This window comes from Panthera onca, chromosome D2 (genome assembly GCF_046562875.1).
Source record: "Panthera onca isolate mPanOnc1 chromosome D2, mPanOnc1 haplotype 2, whole genome shotgun sequence".
NCBI classification, from domain to species: Eukaryota; Metazoa; Chordata; class Mammalia; order Carnivora; family Felidae; genus Panthera; species Panthera onca.
Genome location: NC_138349.1, coordinates 14,154,841 through 14,171,089, shown reverse-complemented (window position 1 = coordinate 14,171,089; position 16,249 = coordinate 14,154,841). Strand labels below are relative to the sequence as shown.

Here is a 16,249-nt window from a genome sequence, read left to right as displayed (position 1 = left end):
CAGAGAGAGAGAATGAATGTGAGTGAGAAGCAGAGAGACAGAGAGCGACTGGGGAGAAGCAATGGAAGAAAGGAGAAACAAGGGGACGGAGTCCCAGAGCAGCAGGGGAGAGAGACCCTTAGAGGGACAGAAGGGAGAAAGTAGGTTCCAGCTAAAGAAAATAAGACAGGGAGGGGAGGAGCCCAGAGGTAGCAAGCCAAGGGGGGTGCAGCGACTTCCAGAAACAAAAGTAGACTGTCTGGGGGCGGTGGCTGCTCTCAGGAAAACAACCAGCTCACCGCAAAGGCCCTAAACCACGCAGAGTTCCACCCTACACTCAGCTTATGAACTCAGCCGACCACACTGTGCCGCCGCCTCATTTCGGGTGCCCCAAACTTGCGGTGCGGGCACAATACCCTCGTGAGGGTTCGAGGGGACCGGCCTGTGCAGGTGCCCCAAGGGAACTGCGGGCCCCCGCCTCACCCTGGTGCTCGGGCACCAGGAAGAGGGAGCTAGGACCCATACGCCTGCGCCCCCGGGGGCCTCATGCTTTAGGAAAGTGTCTAGATGTATCCTCCTCAACCCCTGCGTTCTCTCTGCACCGGCTACATCCGCTCACCACCGCGTATATACTGGGGTGGGGTGGGGGAAGAGGTCTGTGCAGGAATTAATATCTTTTCCATTCTCTTGCTCCTTCAAGTTTCTCTTAGCGGCAGAGAGACTCTAAATCAGAAAAAAGGAGAATCGTAACTGTTCCGGGCCCTGTGATTGCATGAATCCAAAATACTGCCGGTCAGCCTGGAGATGTGGCTGGAAAACTCTAGAAACTGGGAGTGTTAGGAGGCAGGAACTTCAGGGTGTCAGGACACAAGTTCCTAAATAAACCCAGAAACACCACGCGGGGAGAATGGGGGTGGGGGGCAGGGCCTGAAGGTCTAACCCATTGGGACAGAGAGAGAGTGAGACCCACTCAAAGAAGTGAAACAACATTTTAGCCAGGCGGCTGTGTCTCTAGGGACCAAAGTCCGCCCCAAACCTCCTCCCAGGAGCTCATGGCAGGTACGGCTGCAGGGCCTGGAGCTCTGGGGCTGCCTGCCACCCTCCGCCCCAGGAGTCCCCAGGCCACCGAGACATATCATTTGCTGGGTCTCTCTTCCTTTTCTTCTTCTTCTTCTTTTTTGATTTGTTTTTTTTATCCTTCAAACACAAGACAAAAATACACCTCATTTATCATCTTAGATATATATATTTCACTCTCACCACATAAATACAAAACATCCAAATATCCAAAACATTCAGAACAAAGTTAGTAGCCAGGATTCAGTGACACCTACCCATGTTTGAATCGTTCATTATTTTCTTCACTAGTTCCTAAAAGAAAAAAAAGAGGGGTGGGGGAGCTTCCGACGTAAATAATTTACAATAAAATTACTATTTTAAAAAATGCTCTGCGCTCGCTTCGGATGAAGGGATACATTCTAGACACTGCGGCACCTCGCCGTCTAGGTCTGTAGTTTTGGTTAAAATGCGGGTGGCCGTGGCTGCGGGGACGGAGGTTTGTGGCTCCGGTAAGGGATGAGGCTGTGACGGTGTCGCGGTCCGGGTTTCTGACTTGGGACCGTGGCAACCTGGGGGGTGGGGTGGGGGGAGGGGGGTGGGGAGGGAAGCCTTTCCTATCTGAGCAGGTAGCTGATCTGAATACCGAGACTACCACACAGGAGGCCGGGTAGCCCCTCTGTCCCCGTCTCTGTCCCTGACACCTGGTCCTCCAAGAAGAGCTCTGAAATCCAGTCGTTTCCTGCGTGCTGGAAGGGTTTCCTGAATCCGGGAGTGGGGAAGAGGACGCCAAGGGCATCGATTCGTCTCCAAGCCCAGCAATTCTGCCTGCGCGTCGTCGGGGAGACGCTGGCGAGAAGAGCCCGGCAGCCGCCCTTCCCTCGCTCCCGGAGCGGGGAGCTGTCGGCCGTCGCCCCGAACAGCCTCGGAGAAAAGATTCTGAATTGTCTGTCACTAGCGGCGTTGGCTTTCCTTTTGCTTTTTCCTTTTAAGTTCCCGTGTAAAGTCATGACACCCAGAACTTGAATTTTGCATTGCCCCGCGGAGCGTTCTCTACCGTGGATTTTCGTAAGCCGTCCAAACTCGATTGTGACAGGAGTATTTAAAAACTGGTTTCACTTCATCTGGTTGTATGTGGTAGTTATTACTCTGGCTTTATTGCTGATCCGATCAAATGTATTACCGCCGTTGCCCACCGTGATGTTTGGTGTATCTCCTGAGGTCGGGGGTGGTTGTGATTGTTGCTTCTCTAGAGGTGTTGGGGGGGGGGGGGGGGAATCGGCAAGATTTGTCCAGCCAGAAAGCTGCGTGTGCATCGGCTCTCCCAAGCAGTCCATAAAGTGGGGCTCAGGGGCTCCCCAAAGCCCTGGTTTCTCTGGCAGGAGGGAGGAACGTCTTCCTTTTTGCTCTAACGAAACCTACCAGCTTTTTCAGCCCCAGGGCTCTGCGCGCAGCTTTCCTCTTTCAATATTCATAAGAATGATCACCGGCAGCAGCGGCCCGGCCCGATCTAGAGCAGGTGGCCTGTGCTTTGACTTAGAACCAGTCTTTTCCTTCCAGGGCCTGGCATCGGTTGGGGCATCAGTTGGCTAATTCGGGCATTCCCCCCCCCCCCCAATTCTTTGGATTCTCCTGGATTCAGAAGGAAGTTGGGGGGAGGAGAGGAGGACGGAGAGAAGGTAGAAAAAAAGTAGCCCAAAATAAGATTGGTAGCAGAGACTAATGGGGAAGGAGAGCTGTCAGAGGCCTGGTGGGAGCGGGAAGCCCAGCCCAGGAGCCTCGGGCGCCGAATACGCGAGTCCATAAATATCACCACAATAGATACTATAAATATAAATACAGGCAAACACGTAAAATCAGTCCAGCGCTTTTTTCTCGGCCCCTTCTTTATTGTTGGTCCGGGAGTAAGGCTCGAAGGCCGAGGAGCTCAGGTATCGGGCGGAGAGTTCTTGCAAATTCCCTGCCAGCGAACCGGCCATTGTCAACGGAGCGGAGGACAGGCGGCTGGCGACGGAGCCGAGCAGCGAGGGTACGGGTAGGCTGAAGAGGCCGTGGCCGGCAGCCGGCGCGCCCGCATGCAGTCCCCCTGGCCCAGCGGGCCCGGGGCCCGGAGCGCCGCCCACGGCCGGCGGGTGCGGGGACGCGGCGCCGGTGGGACCCGGGGCGGCGGCCGCGGCGGCGGCGGCCGAGCCCGCCGCGGCGCCGGCGCCCAGGGCCGGCAGGCTGGGCCCGCGTAGCGCCGAGCCGAGCGCGCCGGTGGCGCAGGGCGGCAGCAGCGCGGGTAGGCCGGGCGGCGACAGCAGGCGGCCCTGCTCCAGCAGCCGCAGCACGCTGCACGTGGCGGCCGTCTCCGACACCACCGAGCGCAGCTCCGAGTCCTTGCCCTGGTCTTTCTTCTGCTTCGTGCGCCGGTTCTGGAACCAGACCTTCACCTGGGCGCAGGGGCGCAGGGGCGCAGGGAGGGCGGGAGAGAGGGGCAGGGGGAGACCGGCGTCAAGGGGGGCGGGCTCCCAAGACGCGAGGGCTCCGTGAAGGTCCCTTTCCCAGCCCCAGCCCCAGCCCCAGCCCCAGCCCAGCCCCGGTCCCAGCCCCACCTCGCAGCAGGAGAGGTTGCTGGCTGGGGAGCTCCCTGGGCCACCAAGAGTTGGACACAGCTGCACTAGGCTGGGCTTCCGTGTCGTGGAAGCGGGCCTAGGCTGTCAGAGATTATAAGTAAAGTATTAAAGATGTCCGTGATCCTAACTGGAAGGAAGACCAGAAGGAATTTCACCGGGCTGCCTAGCTACCTGCATGCAGCCAGACGGGGATCATCCTGGCTTGTGAGCTCACATTTCCAGGAGAGGGGTGAGGCCTGAAGGCTGCTGTGTGGGAAGTAGGGGGTGGGTGAGGAGGAGTGTTGCTCTGTTTTGCTGGACCCAGGCCCTTGGCCCAACCAAATTTAGCCTCTGCCGCATTAGTACTGTCCAAGGCTTCAAGAGGCTGTTACTTGCTTACTGGGGTCAGACTTGGCCATTAACTAGCAGCAAGCTGGGAAGGTGGCTGTAGAAGGAATAATTTGTGCAGGATGGACTTTATAGGCCAAGCTATCTCCACCTCCTCTCTCTGCCTCTGGATTGGAGGCTCTGAGTGATACTCTTCATTTATCACCTGTTCTCCAACATGAACTTTGGAATCATGGGAGGAAGTCAGGAGGCTGGGGTGAACTAAATTCTCTCCGCCAACCTCCCTCTCACTTTCTCATCTCCCTCTGCCCCCTCCTCGGGCCTACCTGGTGGCCCAGAATGGAGTTTAGCAGCTATATGGAAAGGTCTAGATTTTGTAAACCTAAGAGGGGTGGTAGTAGAGAAAACAGGAAAAAGCTATCATGCCAACTCAAACTCAAAAAGAACATCCAAGATGATCTGTCTTCAGTTCTCAGCTTTCTGCCCAGATCCCAGACCTAAAATGCTCCTTACCTGCTTCAGGGCTGGGCACAGGGAAAGAGACTGGCCCTCAGAAAGGAGTCTCCCTTACCTAGGCCAAGCTGATGCCATGCCCTCACCAGGCCCCAAAGCTCTCCGGCCCTGAAAAGTCCAGGGTCCAGAGTCTATGTGACTAACTCCAGTAACATCATGTGGATTTTATGTAAAGGAAAAGACCTAAAGCGCAGTTGGCAGTGATGGCTCCCAGGGCCCCAGATCTGCCCCTGATCCCATATATCATTGTCACAGAAGACAGGGCCTCCTAGGTGCCCAGTGGGTGCCCAGGGCTGGGAATGGGTCCAGACTCAAGGGGCAGGGTGGCCTGCCTGCACAGGCAAATCTCAGGCATGTGTGCCTTTGCAATCTAGTTGTCACCCTCAGCACCCAGGTGCCTTTGGCCCCAGCCCCATGCTTGCAGAACAGGCCTGGGTGTTGAATAAGCCTGGGGTCCCCAAAGAGGGTGGTGCCTGGAAATCTGGCCAAAATGGCGTGGCCAAGACAGGGGCAAACATTGGTTCCTTGTGGAGCAGAAGAGGCAAGCAGGTTATTCTCAAGACTGTGATCTAAAAAGAATTCCAAAGGACAACAGTTGCGGCCTCCTGGGCTAGGCCAAGGAGGGCAGAGTGTAGGCCCTGGAAGACGTGAGGGTGTAGAGGGAAAGGAATGGTTTATGGAAGGGAAGGAATCCTGAGGTCTTTCACCCCATCCAATCCGCCTCCCCTGGGCGTCTCTGTCCAGAGCCAGGCTGGGTACCCGGGAGGAGCCAGTTACAGAGATGGGGAGGCAGGCTTGTGCAGAGCTGTGCACGGCCTGGCCACCCGGTACCTGGGTCTCGGAGAGGTTAAGCTGCCGGGCGAGCTCGGTCCTCTCTCGGCCCACCACGTACTGGCAGCGCTGGAACTCCATCTCCAGCCGGTACAGCTGCTCCGCCGTGAAGGACGTGCGCGTCCTCTTGGGCCGGTCCAGGTCCAGGCCCTTGGGCAGGATGATCTCTCGGATGGAACCCTTGGCATCTGAGGAAGGGGAGATGTCAGCCACCGGAACCCTCCCGTCTCCTTCCACCTCCCTGGCCGGAGCTGGCTTGAGGACACGGCCGCCAGCTGCCTGCAGTCTGGGGTGGGGGATGGGGGTGGAGGGCTGCGGTCACAGCCGGGGAGCAAAGACACTGTGCGTTTTGGGGAAGCGAGGGGGCTAACTCCACACCGCTGACGAGAGGCGGAACCAGACTTGGCCTTTATAGAGGCCTCTAGACATGGGAGGAAAAAAAAAAAAATGCCAAATCAGCTGATGATCCTTCAGGCCTGGGAGCCTCGGCTGCGCGGTCTGGGTCCCCTTGTAGCCTGAGGGTCTCCAAACTGACCAGGCCGGGGCCCACCGTCCCCAGCTCTGGGGCGCGTAGACCAGACTCGTTTCCCGCTGCCCCAGCGCCCCACCCCGGGGTTTCCTTCTCTCCTGAGCCGGGGCGGCGGAAGGAGGGGGGACCCGGTCTGGGCCGCCGGGGCCTGGCTATCTGCTGGCGGGGGCAGCGCGGGGCCGGGGCCGGGGCCGGGCCTCACCACCGCCGCCCCCCTAGCCGAGCGCAAAACGCGCAGCACAGCGGGGCCGAGTGGAGCACCGAGGCGACATCCGTGGCCCGGCGACCCAGCTCAGCCGCTTCTCCCGGCGGCGGCGGCGAAGGCGGCGAGTCTCAAGCGCGGCGCCGGGGCCCTCGGCCCAGCGCGCCAACTAGCCCGGCAGTAGCCGGTGTTCGGCAGCTGCTCCCCGGCTCCCGCACTGCCCTTGGGTGCACTCGGCCCGCCAGGGCGCAGAAGCCCGTAGGCAGGCTCGCGGCAGGTCCTCTGGCTCGCACAGCGCGCACTCGTCCTCCATAGTGTCCTGCTCCCTCTCCCCGACCGGAGGCCGCAGCCCGGAGCCCCGGCCGGCCCGCGCAGCTCCTAGGCTCCCCAGCAGCCCAGGAGGCGGGGCCCCTCGGGACTCGGAGGGTCGAGGCTGCAGGAGAGTGCGCGCCCCGGGTGCGAGTGCCCAGCGGCCAGCCAGACCGCGGCTGGGGGTGGGGGTGGGGGGGAGAAAGGCCAGTAACTTTCTCCGAGTTCGCAGCCGACACCTCCTCCCCGCGGGCCTGCGTCTGGAGCCGCGCGCAGCTCGGGCCCCCGAGTCCTCCCCCACAGCACACGCGCCCTGCATCCCGACCCCATTCCTACCTCGGACCAGGATCCGGCGGCAGTAATCCGGATCGGCAGTCGAATTGGATTTACTTTTGTTACAATCTTCCGCCGCGCCCGACGCGGAGAAGGCGCCCTGCGACTCCTTTAGGAAAGCGGCGGGGAGGCTCCCCTCCGCACCCTTGCTCTCCCGGCTCTCCTTGTGCGCGTTCTTCGAGACCCGGGCAGCCTCTGCGTCCGAGTGGCACCGAACGTCCATTTTGTCTGGTTTCCCGAACATGGGGGGAAAAAAAGAAAAGAAAAAAGAAAGAAAAGAAAAAGAAAGGGGGAAAAAAAAAGAAAAAAAAAAGAAAAAAAAAACAACAACAAAAAAAGGAGGCGCCGCGGGCACAAAACCCTACAAAGGAGCTCCTGCGCCCAGCCCAGAGAGAGGCAAGCGGCAAGAATGAATGTCCCCGCGGGGCGGCTGCGGCGACCGCGGGCGGGTCAGCGGCGACCGGCGAGTGGCGCGCTCGCGGAGAGGCGGCGGGTCTGATCCAGGATCCCGATGGAGCCGCGGCGAGGCCGCCTCGTCAGCGTCCGCGTCCTCTGAGCACGTCCAGTGTCCCCAGCCTGGCGATCAGGTAGCAAGCAGAGCAACTCCGAAATGCTGCGGCTCCCGCCTGTGGCTGAGACGGCGACTTCTACTCGTCCGACACCCGCGGGGACGCACACTCGCTGTTGCAATTGATTACGGGTAATTTCGCAGCCCCCACGTTTCGGTTACCTCATGAATACACTAAATTGTTTGGATAATATATCAGATCGTAATGGATGGTTTCTGTCCTTGTCCCCAATCAAGTAGGGGTTTAGCCAGTGAATAAACGGAAATGACTGGTCTTGCTTTCAGGAAACACACAATCAAAGACCCACACTTCCAGAAAAACTTTTGACAAGATTCATCCTGAATTGTTAGTACCATTAGCAGGCATTATTAACTTTCCCTTTGCCTTTGACCCTCCTGCTCACATACTGGCTAGAGGGGTTTTCTGCACACTCGACAGATAGAGCTGAATGAGGGAGGAGGGGGGAGGGAAAGAGAAACCAACAAAAACCCTCGCACACCCTGCTGCAGAAGAAAGAGGTTGCCTCTAGGGGGAAAAGAAGGGGGGGGGAGTAAAAGTTTTCCCAAAAAGTGTCTCCCCCAAACTCTAAAAGCCAAGCTTTCGTCCCAAATAACTCCTCCTTAACACACCTCGACGCTGACAGCCATCTTAAACGGCCACCTCTCTTCATTTAGTGTTCCCGTTGGATTTTTTCACGCTTGCACCTCCGGTCAGCCCTGAGGCAGCCCATTCAAAGGGCAGCTTTGTACTCAGAGTCCAGCAGGAGAGAGGGGGGGAGAGGGAGAGAGCCGAGAAAATCTCAACTGTGAGATCTGCTTCAAAAAAAAAAAAAAAAGTTTTCCCCTAGCTATTTCATTGTCTCTGCTACAATATCTTTGAGAAAAGCAACAGCCAGTAATCCAATAAGAGCATTGATTAGGCTACAATGATTCAATTCAAGCGCATGGCCTTGTGCAAGGAGCATGCTCCAGCCCTTCTCGTCACCTTGCCGGGGCAGAAGCCCTCTCCACGCCGCTCTCCCCATTCATTCCTTTATGGGAAATGCGGAGCAAAAGGAGTGAAAGATGGCAATTATCTAATTGGACTATTAACAAACAGTCCTCTGAGTGCGGCGGTCTGGCGTGGCTCCTGGGCGGGGGAAGGGCCGTGTTCCCTGCCCTCATTCACAAAGAGTGCAGGGGCCGGGGAGGAAAGGGGGTTTTTTAAAGGGAGTGGGGTGGCGGGGGGTTGGGGGGGCTGGCGAGAGGAGAGGTGGGAGGTTTGGCTGAGAATTTTTCCACACAATTCCCAGAATGGGGGCGGAGGCGGGCGGGGAAGAGGAGGGGGCTGGGGGCGGGGGTGCCGGCGAGAGGGTGGGAGAGAAGGAGGGAGAGGGGGTGCGAGTGTGTGCGGTTTGCTCCGAGGGGCTCCCGCCCGCCGCCCGGCGCGCTCCGCCCGCCCCGCGGTCCTGCCGCCCCGCCGCCACCCCGCTCGACCCCGAGGAACGTCCGCGAGTGGGAGGGGCCTCTGAGCGGGGTCCTTCGCCCCTTCCCCTCCCCCGCCGCCCCTACCCCCTCCCCCTCGGGCCCATCGGAGGACCCAAGCTCGGTCCGGTTCCGGAAGCCACCTCTGGCCGTGGAGGCAGACCTTGGGCTTCTACTTTATTTGAGTGTGTGTGTGTGTGTGTGTGTGTGTGTGTGTGTGTGTGTGTGTGTGTGATTGTCCTGAGCCACTCTCCGCAGGGAGGCGGGTTTCCCGGGGCCCGACAGACGGGTGGCCTGTCAGTCCTCTCGAGCTGTCGCCAGCTGGGCCTCCGGATGGACAGTGCCTTTGATTCCGCGCTCTGCCGGGTGGTTCGGTGGGGCCGGGTGGCTGGAGAGCGGGACGTGTCCTTGCAGCCGCCCTGGCCTAAAGACGTAGAGTGGGATGGAGACAAAATCCAGCAAACTCTCCAGTTACTTCCCGCCAGGCGCAAACGCCGTGTTGGCGCCCCGAGGCCGCGAGGGCTCCGCTCCCCAGCCCCTCCTGCGGGCGAAAGGCGCTGTCGCCGGGTCTTGGCTCCCCTTACCGCGCAGCCAGTGCAGGGCCCTGGGATTCGGGTCCTCCCGAAGGGGATCCGGGCGGTGGATGGAGCCCGCCTTTCCCTGTAGAGCTCGGCCAGAGGCAGTTCCCGGGGCCTCCTTAGGTGAGGAGACGATGGGGTCCCAAATCCCGGCCTGTGGCCCTACCCTGTCATACCCTCAGACAGCTGGCCCGGGCCCCTTCCCAACCTCCCCGGGTCCCTTGCGCAGGAGGATTTGCCGCCCACCTCGAGAGACCTGGGGGCCGTGGAAAGTCCCAGACCCAAGCCTTGGCCCCAGTGGGGCCACCTTGGTGGGGAGGGGGGTGTGTGGCTCCGGGTCCCTCATCGCTCCCAGCTGAGCCGCCTCCTCCTTTCTGCCAAAGCTACTGAGGCCCGTGAAACCCACGCTGATACCTGCAGTGTCGGGTCAGAGGCCCAGAAAAAAGTCTTTTAAAATAAGAATACTCAGTCCACCGCCTCTTCTGTTAGGTGGAGGAGGGGAACCGGCCAGGGAGAGAACTGCGACCCTTAGAAAAGTCCAGCGCGGTGGGCAGTGGTGGCCCAGGGAGGTCCGGAGCTGTATATCCGGCACTGGAGGATACACCAAGGTAAGGCCGAATCCCAAATAAGGATTTGAGGTTGGGCATCAGAGACACTTGCCCCTCCCTTCCGGGGAATAACAGTGGCACATTTTGTTCTAAATGGGAACTGTTTATTGAGTAGTCACGTAGGGGTGCGTGAACTCATTTAATTTTCTTAACCCCTCCATCAGGAAGGTTAATCATATCCCAGTTTTATAGATGAAAGAAAACAAAGGCTCAGAGAGGTTCCCTAACTTGCCCCAGTCACACAGCTGGCAAGTGCAGAATTTGAACTCCAAGGTATTTACACTCTTCTTTAGCAACCCTGCAGGGCTTTGCCCTTTTTATTCCTGCTTTGAGTTTTTGGAATCTCCGGGTGCTCACGACAGGTACCCAAGGTACAGAGCAATGACCTTAAGGTCAATCCCAGGAATCGTGATGACTAAGCATCAGTTTTCATGGATTTTATCAGAACAGCATGAAATGCAAATGGAAACATGAACTTCTCGTTTGTGATAATGCTATTTATTTCTAGCCATGAGCATTTCTTAGGAGTCTATCACTGCCCCCCACCCCCACCCCTACATCAGCTGCCCTGGAGTGAATAAAATAGTTTCCTGGATCCAAACCTACTGAATGAATATCTGAGAGCTGTATCCAGGAATGCGCATTTTTAGCTGCCTCGCAGGGGATCTTTCCACAAATTAAGGTGGGAGAACTGCACCTTTTCTTTCTTTTTTAATGTTTATTTATTTCTGAGAGAGAGAGAGAGAGAGAGAGAGAGAGAGAACAAGCAGGGGAGGGGCAGACAGAGAGGGAGACAGAGGACCCGAAGCAGGTTCTGCCCTGACAGCAGAGAGCCCGATGTGGGACTCGAACCCACAAACCGTGAGATCATGACCTGACCTGAAGTCTGATGCTTAACCAACTGAGCCACCCAGGCACCCCAAGAACTGCACCTTTTAAAGTTGGGTAAAGTTGGGGGGCTCTGCTAAGTTTCATGAGAGCTGGGACGTCTTTTCCCCCCACTTACTGGAAATGTAAAGGCTTATTGGAGAAGGGAAGAAATTGGGGTCTTATGGGAACACACCTAGTTTAATTAAGCAGCCATTTACCAAGAGTCTAGAGGTGTCGGGACCAGGGCTAGATCCAGGATGGGAGCTGAAGCATCTGGGTCTCTTTACAGCTTCACGTGCAAACCCTTTACGGAGAGAACTCATGGGCCCCAGCTCCTCGTGGCTTGGGGTTGACAGCACAAGCGATGCCTCTCTATGTTCTGAGCCCTTGAAGTGACCAAATTCAATAAAGAAACATTCAACCCATAACCTGGTTTTGCTTTTTGTTATGCATAGTACTTTGTGTGTGTGTGTGTGTGTGTGTGTGTGTAAGAAAGAGAGAGAGAGAGACAGAGAGAGAGACAGCGAGAGACAGAGAGAGAGAGACTGGATTAAAATTCTGTGGGCATCCATCCAGAAAAACCATGACAGGTTTCTGAGAGGACACAGTGGAGGACGGAAGCCCTGGGATGGAAATTTCAGAGAAGCAGCTGCGACTCCCAGAAACTAAAGCTGTGTCCACTGGGAGAGAAAGGAGAGAGAACTCAACCAATTATTTGGATAATCTGAGACAAGCCTGCACTACACAACCCATGAGGACACAGGGCTGCTCCAGGTAAAAGTGGTTTAATCCCATGACTAAATTTGCCTCCCTCCCCAGAGTCCCCTCCCCAAACGCCCCCCCCCATCACTGTCTGCAGGTGCAGACAGACCCAGAATAGAACTGTAGAGCTGGAAGGAGTTTTTAGAGATCATCTATTCCATAACCTTCATTTGACTTGACAGATGAGGAAAATGAGCCTGGGAAGACAAAGCAACTTGTTAAGGATTAGACAACTAGTTAGTGGGGGCATCTGTGCAACAATCCTGGTCTCCCGACTTAAAGCTACACCCCCACCAGCACCCAGTCTTCCCAGAACCTGAACAAGATGAATGCTCTCTCTGGGATTGGGTGAAATGATGCCATATAAATGAACTAAATCACAATCAGAGCCTTGAGGGTGCTTTTCACATGCCTTGCCTCCGCCCTGTCACCCCACCTGAAAGCAGGATCAGAGATAGTACATACACAGTGCTTTCCTTCCTACTTTCATTTTTTTTTTTTTTTTAATTTCAGGAAGATGTAGGAGGGGAAAATATGCTGGCAGAAAATCTGAGATTTTCTTAGATTATGAGGGGTTTGGGACAGCATAACTTAATGTCTGAGACATCATTTTAAAAGGAACTGCATCGGAGGAGATAATACAACCCGAAATTAAGTTTCTGTGACAATGAATCAGGGCACCTGATAATAATGACTAAAAACGAGAATACCTGGCATTTATGCAGATATTGTCATCCCAGCCAAAGTTTCATGTGGTGATGAATTCAATTTTATCTAATTGCCATCATCCCCATTTCACAGGAGGAGGTCAAGACACTGGAGAAGCAAATTAATTAAGAACTGATGCTGAAACCTGGTACAGCCACTCTGGAGAACAGTATGGAAGTTCCTTAAAAAAAAAGTTAAAAATAGAACTACCTATGATCCAACAATTGCACTACTAGGTATTTACCCAAAGAATACACAAGTACTAATTCAAAGGGATACGTGCACCCTGATGTTTAAAGTATCATTATCTATTATAGCCAAACTATGGAAGCAGCCCGAGTGTCCGTTGACTGAGGAATGGAGAAAGATGTGATACATATCGACAACGGAATATTACTCAGCCACCAAAAAGAATGAAATCTTGCCATTTGCAGTGACGTGGATGGGGCTAGAGAGCATAATGCTAATCGAAATAAGAGTAAGACAAATACCATATGATTTCACTCCTGTGTAGAATTTAAGAAACAAAACAAAGGGATAAAAGAGAGAAAAAGAAGCAAACCGAAAAACAGACTCTTAACTCTAGAGAACAAACTGATGGTTACCAGAGGGGGAGGCGGGTGGGGGGATGAGTTAAATAAGTGATGGGGCTTAAGGACGACATTTGCTCTGATGAGCACCAGGTGTCCTATGGAGGTGTTACTATAGGTGAACTGGAATTTCTTTTCTTTTCTTTTTAAGATTTTTGAATTAATTTGTTTTGAGAGAGAAAGATAGAGTGAGAGGGAGCATTTACATGCATGCAAGGTAGGGAGGGGCAGAGATTGAGAGAGAGAAAGAGAGAGGGAGAATCCCATGCATGCTCCACACGGTCAGTGCAGAGCCCCACCTGGGGCTTGAACCCAGGACCCATGAGATCATGACCCGAGCCCAAATCAAGAGTCAGATGCTTAAACAACTGAGCCTTCCAGGTGCCCCCCTTTTTTTAAGTTTTATTTATTTAAGTAATCTCTGTACCCCATGTGGGGCTCAAACTAATGACCCCAAGATCAAGAATTGCACGCTTACTTACTAGGTAGGTGACCTTAGGCTCATTACTTTGCTTCTCTGTGACTCAGTAGCAAAGTAAGGTTAGCGCCAGTATCTGTAAGGCTATTATGTAACAGAAGTAAAGTGCTTACTTAGAACAGTGCTTGCCACATAATGAACACTCAATAATATTTAACTAGCATGTTTCTTCCAGCACCTTCCATGGGGCTAGCACTGTGTTAGGTAGACTCACAGATAGCAAGAAGGAACCAAGAGTCGGCCAGAGTAATCGAAAGGTCCAGATAGTGACGGGCAAAGCATCTACTACAATCGAGAATAGGTTGGCATCATGTTGACTCAGTACAATCTGACAGTAATAAGCAACTACTATTTATCAAGGACTTACCCACTGCTATTATCTCATTTCATTTTTGTAACAACCCTGTGTGTAGCCATTGTGTTGGATTACAAATGGCCATAAATTGTTTGGCATTTCTTCCATCAAGAGGTGGCATCTATTTTCCCCTTTGCTGAATTTGGCTGGCTTTGTGACATGCTTTGATCAATAGAGTGACGTGGAAGTGACACGTTGCCATTTCTGGGGGTAGGTCTTTTTTTTTCTTAGTGTTTATTTTATTTATTTTGAGAGAGAGAGAGAGCGTGCATGCACGCGCGAGTGGTGGAGGAGCAGAGAGAGGGAGAGAGAGACTCCCAAACAGGTTCTGCATCATCAGCATGGAGCACAATGCAGGGCTCGATCTCACAAACTGTGAGATCGTGACCTGAGCCAACATCAAGAGTCAGATGCTTAACCCACTGAGCCACTCAGGCACCCCAGCAGCTAGGTCTTAAAGAGCCCTGGTAGCTTCTGTTCTTGCTTTCTTGGAACCCAGCTGCCATGCTTTATGGAAGTGAGTCTAGCCTGCTAGAGGAAGAAAGTCCATATAGAAAACTAAGTGCCCCAGCCGATAGCATCAACTGAGTGAGACCATCTTAGATGGTCCAGCCCAGTGGAACTTCCAGCTGAATGGAACTTTATAAGGGATCCTGACAATGTCATGTGAAGCAGAGATGAGCCATCCATTGTGAACCCTGTTCAAATGGCGGAATCTTGAAAAAAATACATGGTTGTTGTTTTCAGCTACTAAACTTTGGGTGCCATAAGTAACTTGAAACACTCATATTACAGGTGAGAAACTGAGACTCAGAGAGTCTAAGCAACGTGTCTGTGGTCTCACAGCTGAGCAGTGCTATAGCCTGGATTCAAACCCGGGACCATCCCATATCCAAATCCATGCTCTTGACCAAGAGATTATATAGTGCCTCCTATGAAATAAGCAAATTCTTTTTTTATTTAAAAAAAAAATTTTTTTTCAACGTTTTTTATTTATTTTTGGGACAGAGAGAGACAGAGCATGAATAGGGGAGGGGCAGAGAGAGAGGGAGACACAGAATCGGAAACAGGCTCCAGGCTCCGAGCCATCAGCCCAGAGCCCGACGCGGGGCTCGAACTCACGGACCGCGAGATCGTGACCTGGCTGAAGTCGGACGCTTAACCGACTGCGCCACCCAGGCGCCCCGCAAATTCTTTTTTTTTAAGTTTATTTATTTATTCTGAGACAGCGAAAGTGAGTTGGGAGGGGCAGAGAGAGAGGGAGAGAAAGAATGCCAAGCAGGCTTCGCACTGTCAGCACAGAGCCCTATGTGGGGCTTGAACCCGTGAGATCATGACCTCAGCCAAAGATGGTCGCTTAACTGACTGAGCCACCCAGGCACCCCTGCAATAACCAAATTCTAAAGAATAACTCATATGTTCATTTTTCTTCTTTCTCTATTTAGATATTACAAGAGGGAGGCTGCACGCATTAAGGACATACCATTGTCACTCTTAGGACCGTAGAGAATCAAAGTGTTAGAGCCAGTAATGGAACAAAGGTGGTCTTTGCCGAGATCCTCATCACTTTTGGAAAATCAAATCGGGCCGTCTCACTGGGATATGGGTACAGAGCCCTGAATTGTTTTCTCATTTTCTTAAAAAAAAAAAAAAAAGGATGCAAATGAACATGTTCTGCTCTCACCTTTAGGAAATCAGAGCAACGTTAACACTTAGGGTGGTGAATAGAAAATGGCAACAGGTGGTTCCTTGGCTCTGAAATTCTCCAGGCGGAGCATTCTGAGAGAAGGAAAAGAAAGGTTGATTTTATTACAACACTTCTGGGTCACAGAGAACTTTGAGGTTTTCCAGGAAAACTGGCTTATAAATTTGTATCTTTCTAACAGGAACACATTTGTGTTTCAAAGCATCTTTAAACCCATCATTTTCTAAAGTTCCTTTTTGCCTGAAAAGCTGCTGGAGCCATTTATTTAACAGGCAGGAGACACCTACTCTGTGTAGGTCTTTAAGAACTCCTTGTTTCAAAAAGCAGAAAGTGTTTTTGTTTCAGTGGGCAGGAACACTGGCCCAGAAGTCACTCACCCTGTAAACCTCCCTCCCATCCAGAAAGAGAGCCACAACTGAAAGGGGATGAAGGTAAGGTCACTGAGCAGTTAAGACGATGTATCACAGGGTCTGTAAATTACAACTGGGTTTTTTTTTTTTTTTTGCTCATAGAAGACCTTCTCAGTCACTCCTTCGAAGCCTATTTACTCTTATTTTCTACCTAATTCTAACGAGCCTAACTCGCCCATTGCCTAGGTTGCAAAAGATTAGAGGCATCAGATGGGAAAGTAAGGTACTGCTTGAGGCAGGAATCTTGGAGAGAGAGAGAGAGAGAGAGAGAGAGCAAACACACCAAGTGAGCCAAACACTATGACAATCTGGGGTTACTTTGCTTAGACACGACTAGCCCTGACCTCATGTGTTCTTGAGGCGTGAAAGCCACAGAAAGCAGTGTGCCATGTATTCAGGGAAACGGCCCCCAAAGGTTAAATTGCATTTTTGTTTAAGAAGGCAGAGAAGCATATAAAA

At 53.5% G+C, this 16,249-nt stretch overlaps 1 protein-coding gene across 2 annotated transcripts; it reads right to left on the bottom strand.

Moving 5' to 3' along the window:
- Positions 1–1,309: 1,309 nt before the first annotated feature.
- Positions 1,310–6,938, bottom strand: VAX1 (ventral anterior homeobox 1). Of its 2 annotated transcripts, none has more exons than XM_060641389.2 (3): positions 6,698–6,938; positions 5,315–5,509; positions 1,310–1,350 (listed from the first exon to the last, which is right to left on the bottom strand). In XM_060641389.2, exons 1-3 carry the CDS (start codon positions 6,936–6,938, stop codon positions 1,310–1,312), a joined length of 477 nt encoding a protein of 158 aa, XP_060497372.1. The 2 variants fall into 2 exon arrangements, with proteins under 2 accessions (XP_060497372.1, XP_060497371.2); XM_060641388.2 differs by lacking the exon at positions 1,310–1,350 and adding an exon at positions 2,375–3,467 and having other exon boundaries at positions 5,322–5,509.
- Positions 6,939–16,249: the final 9,311 nt, after the last annotated feature.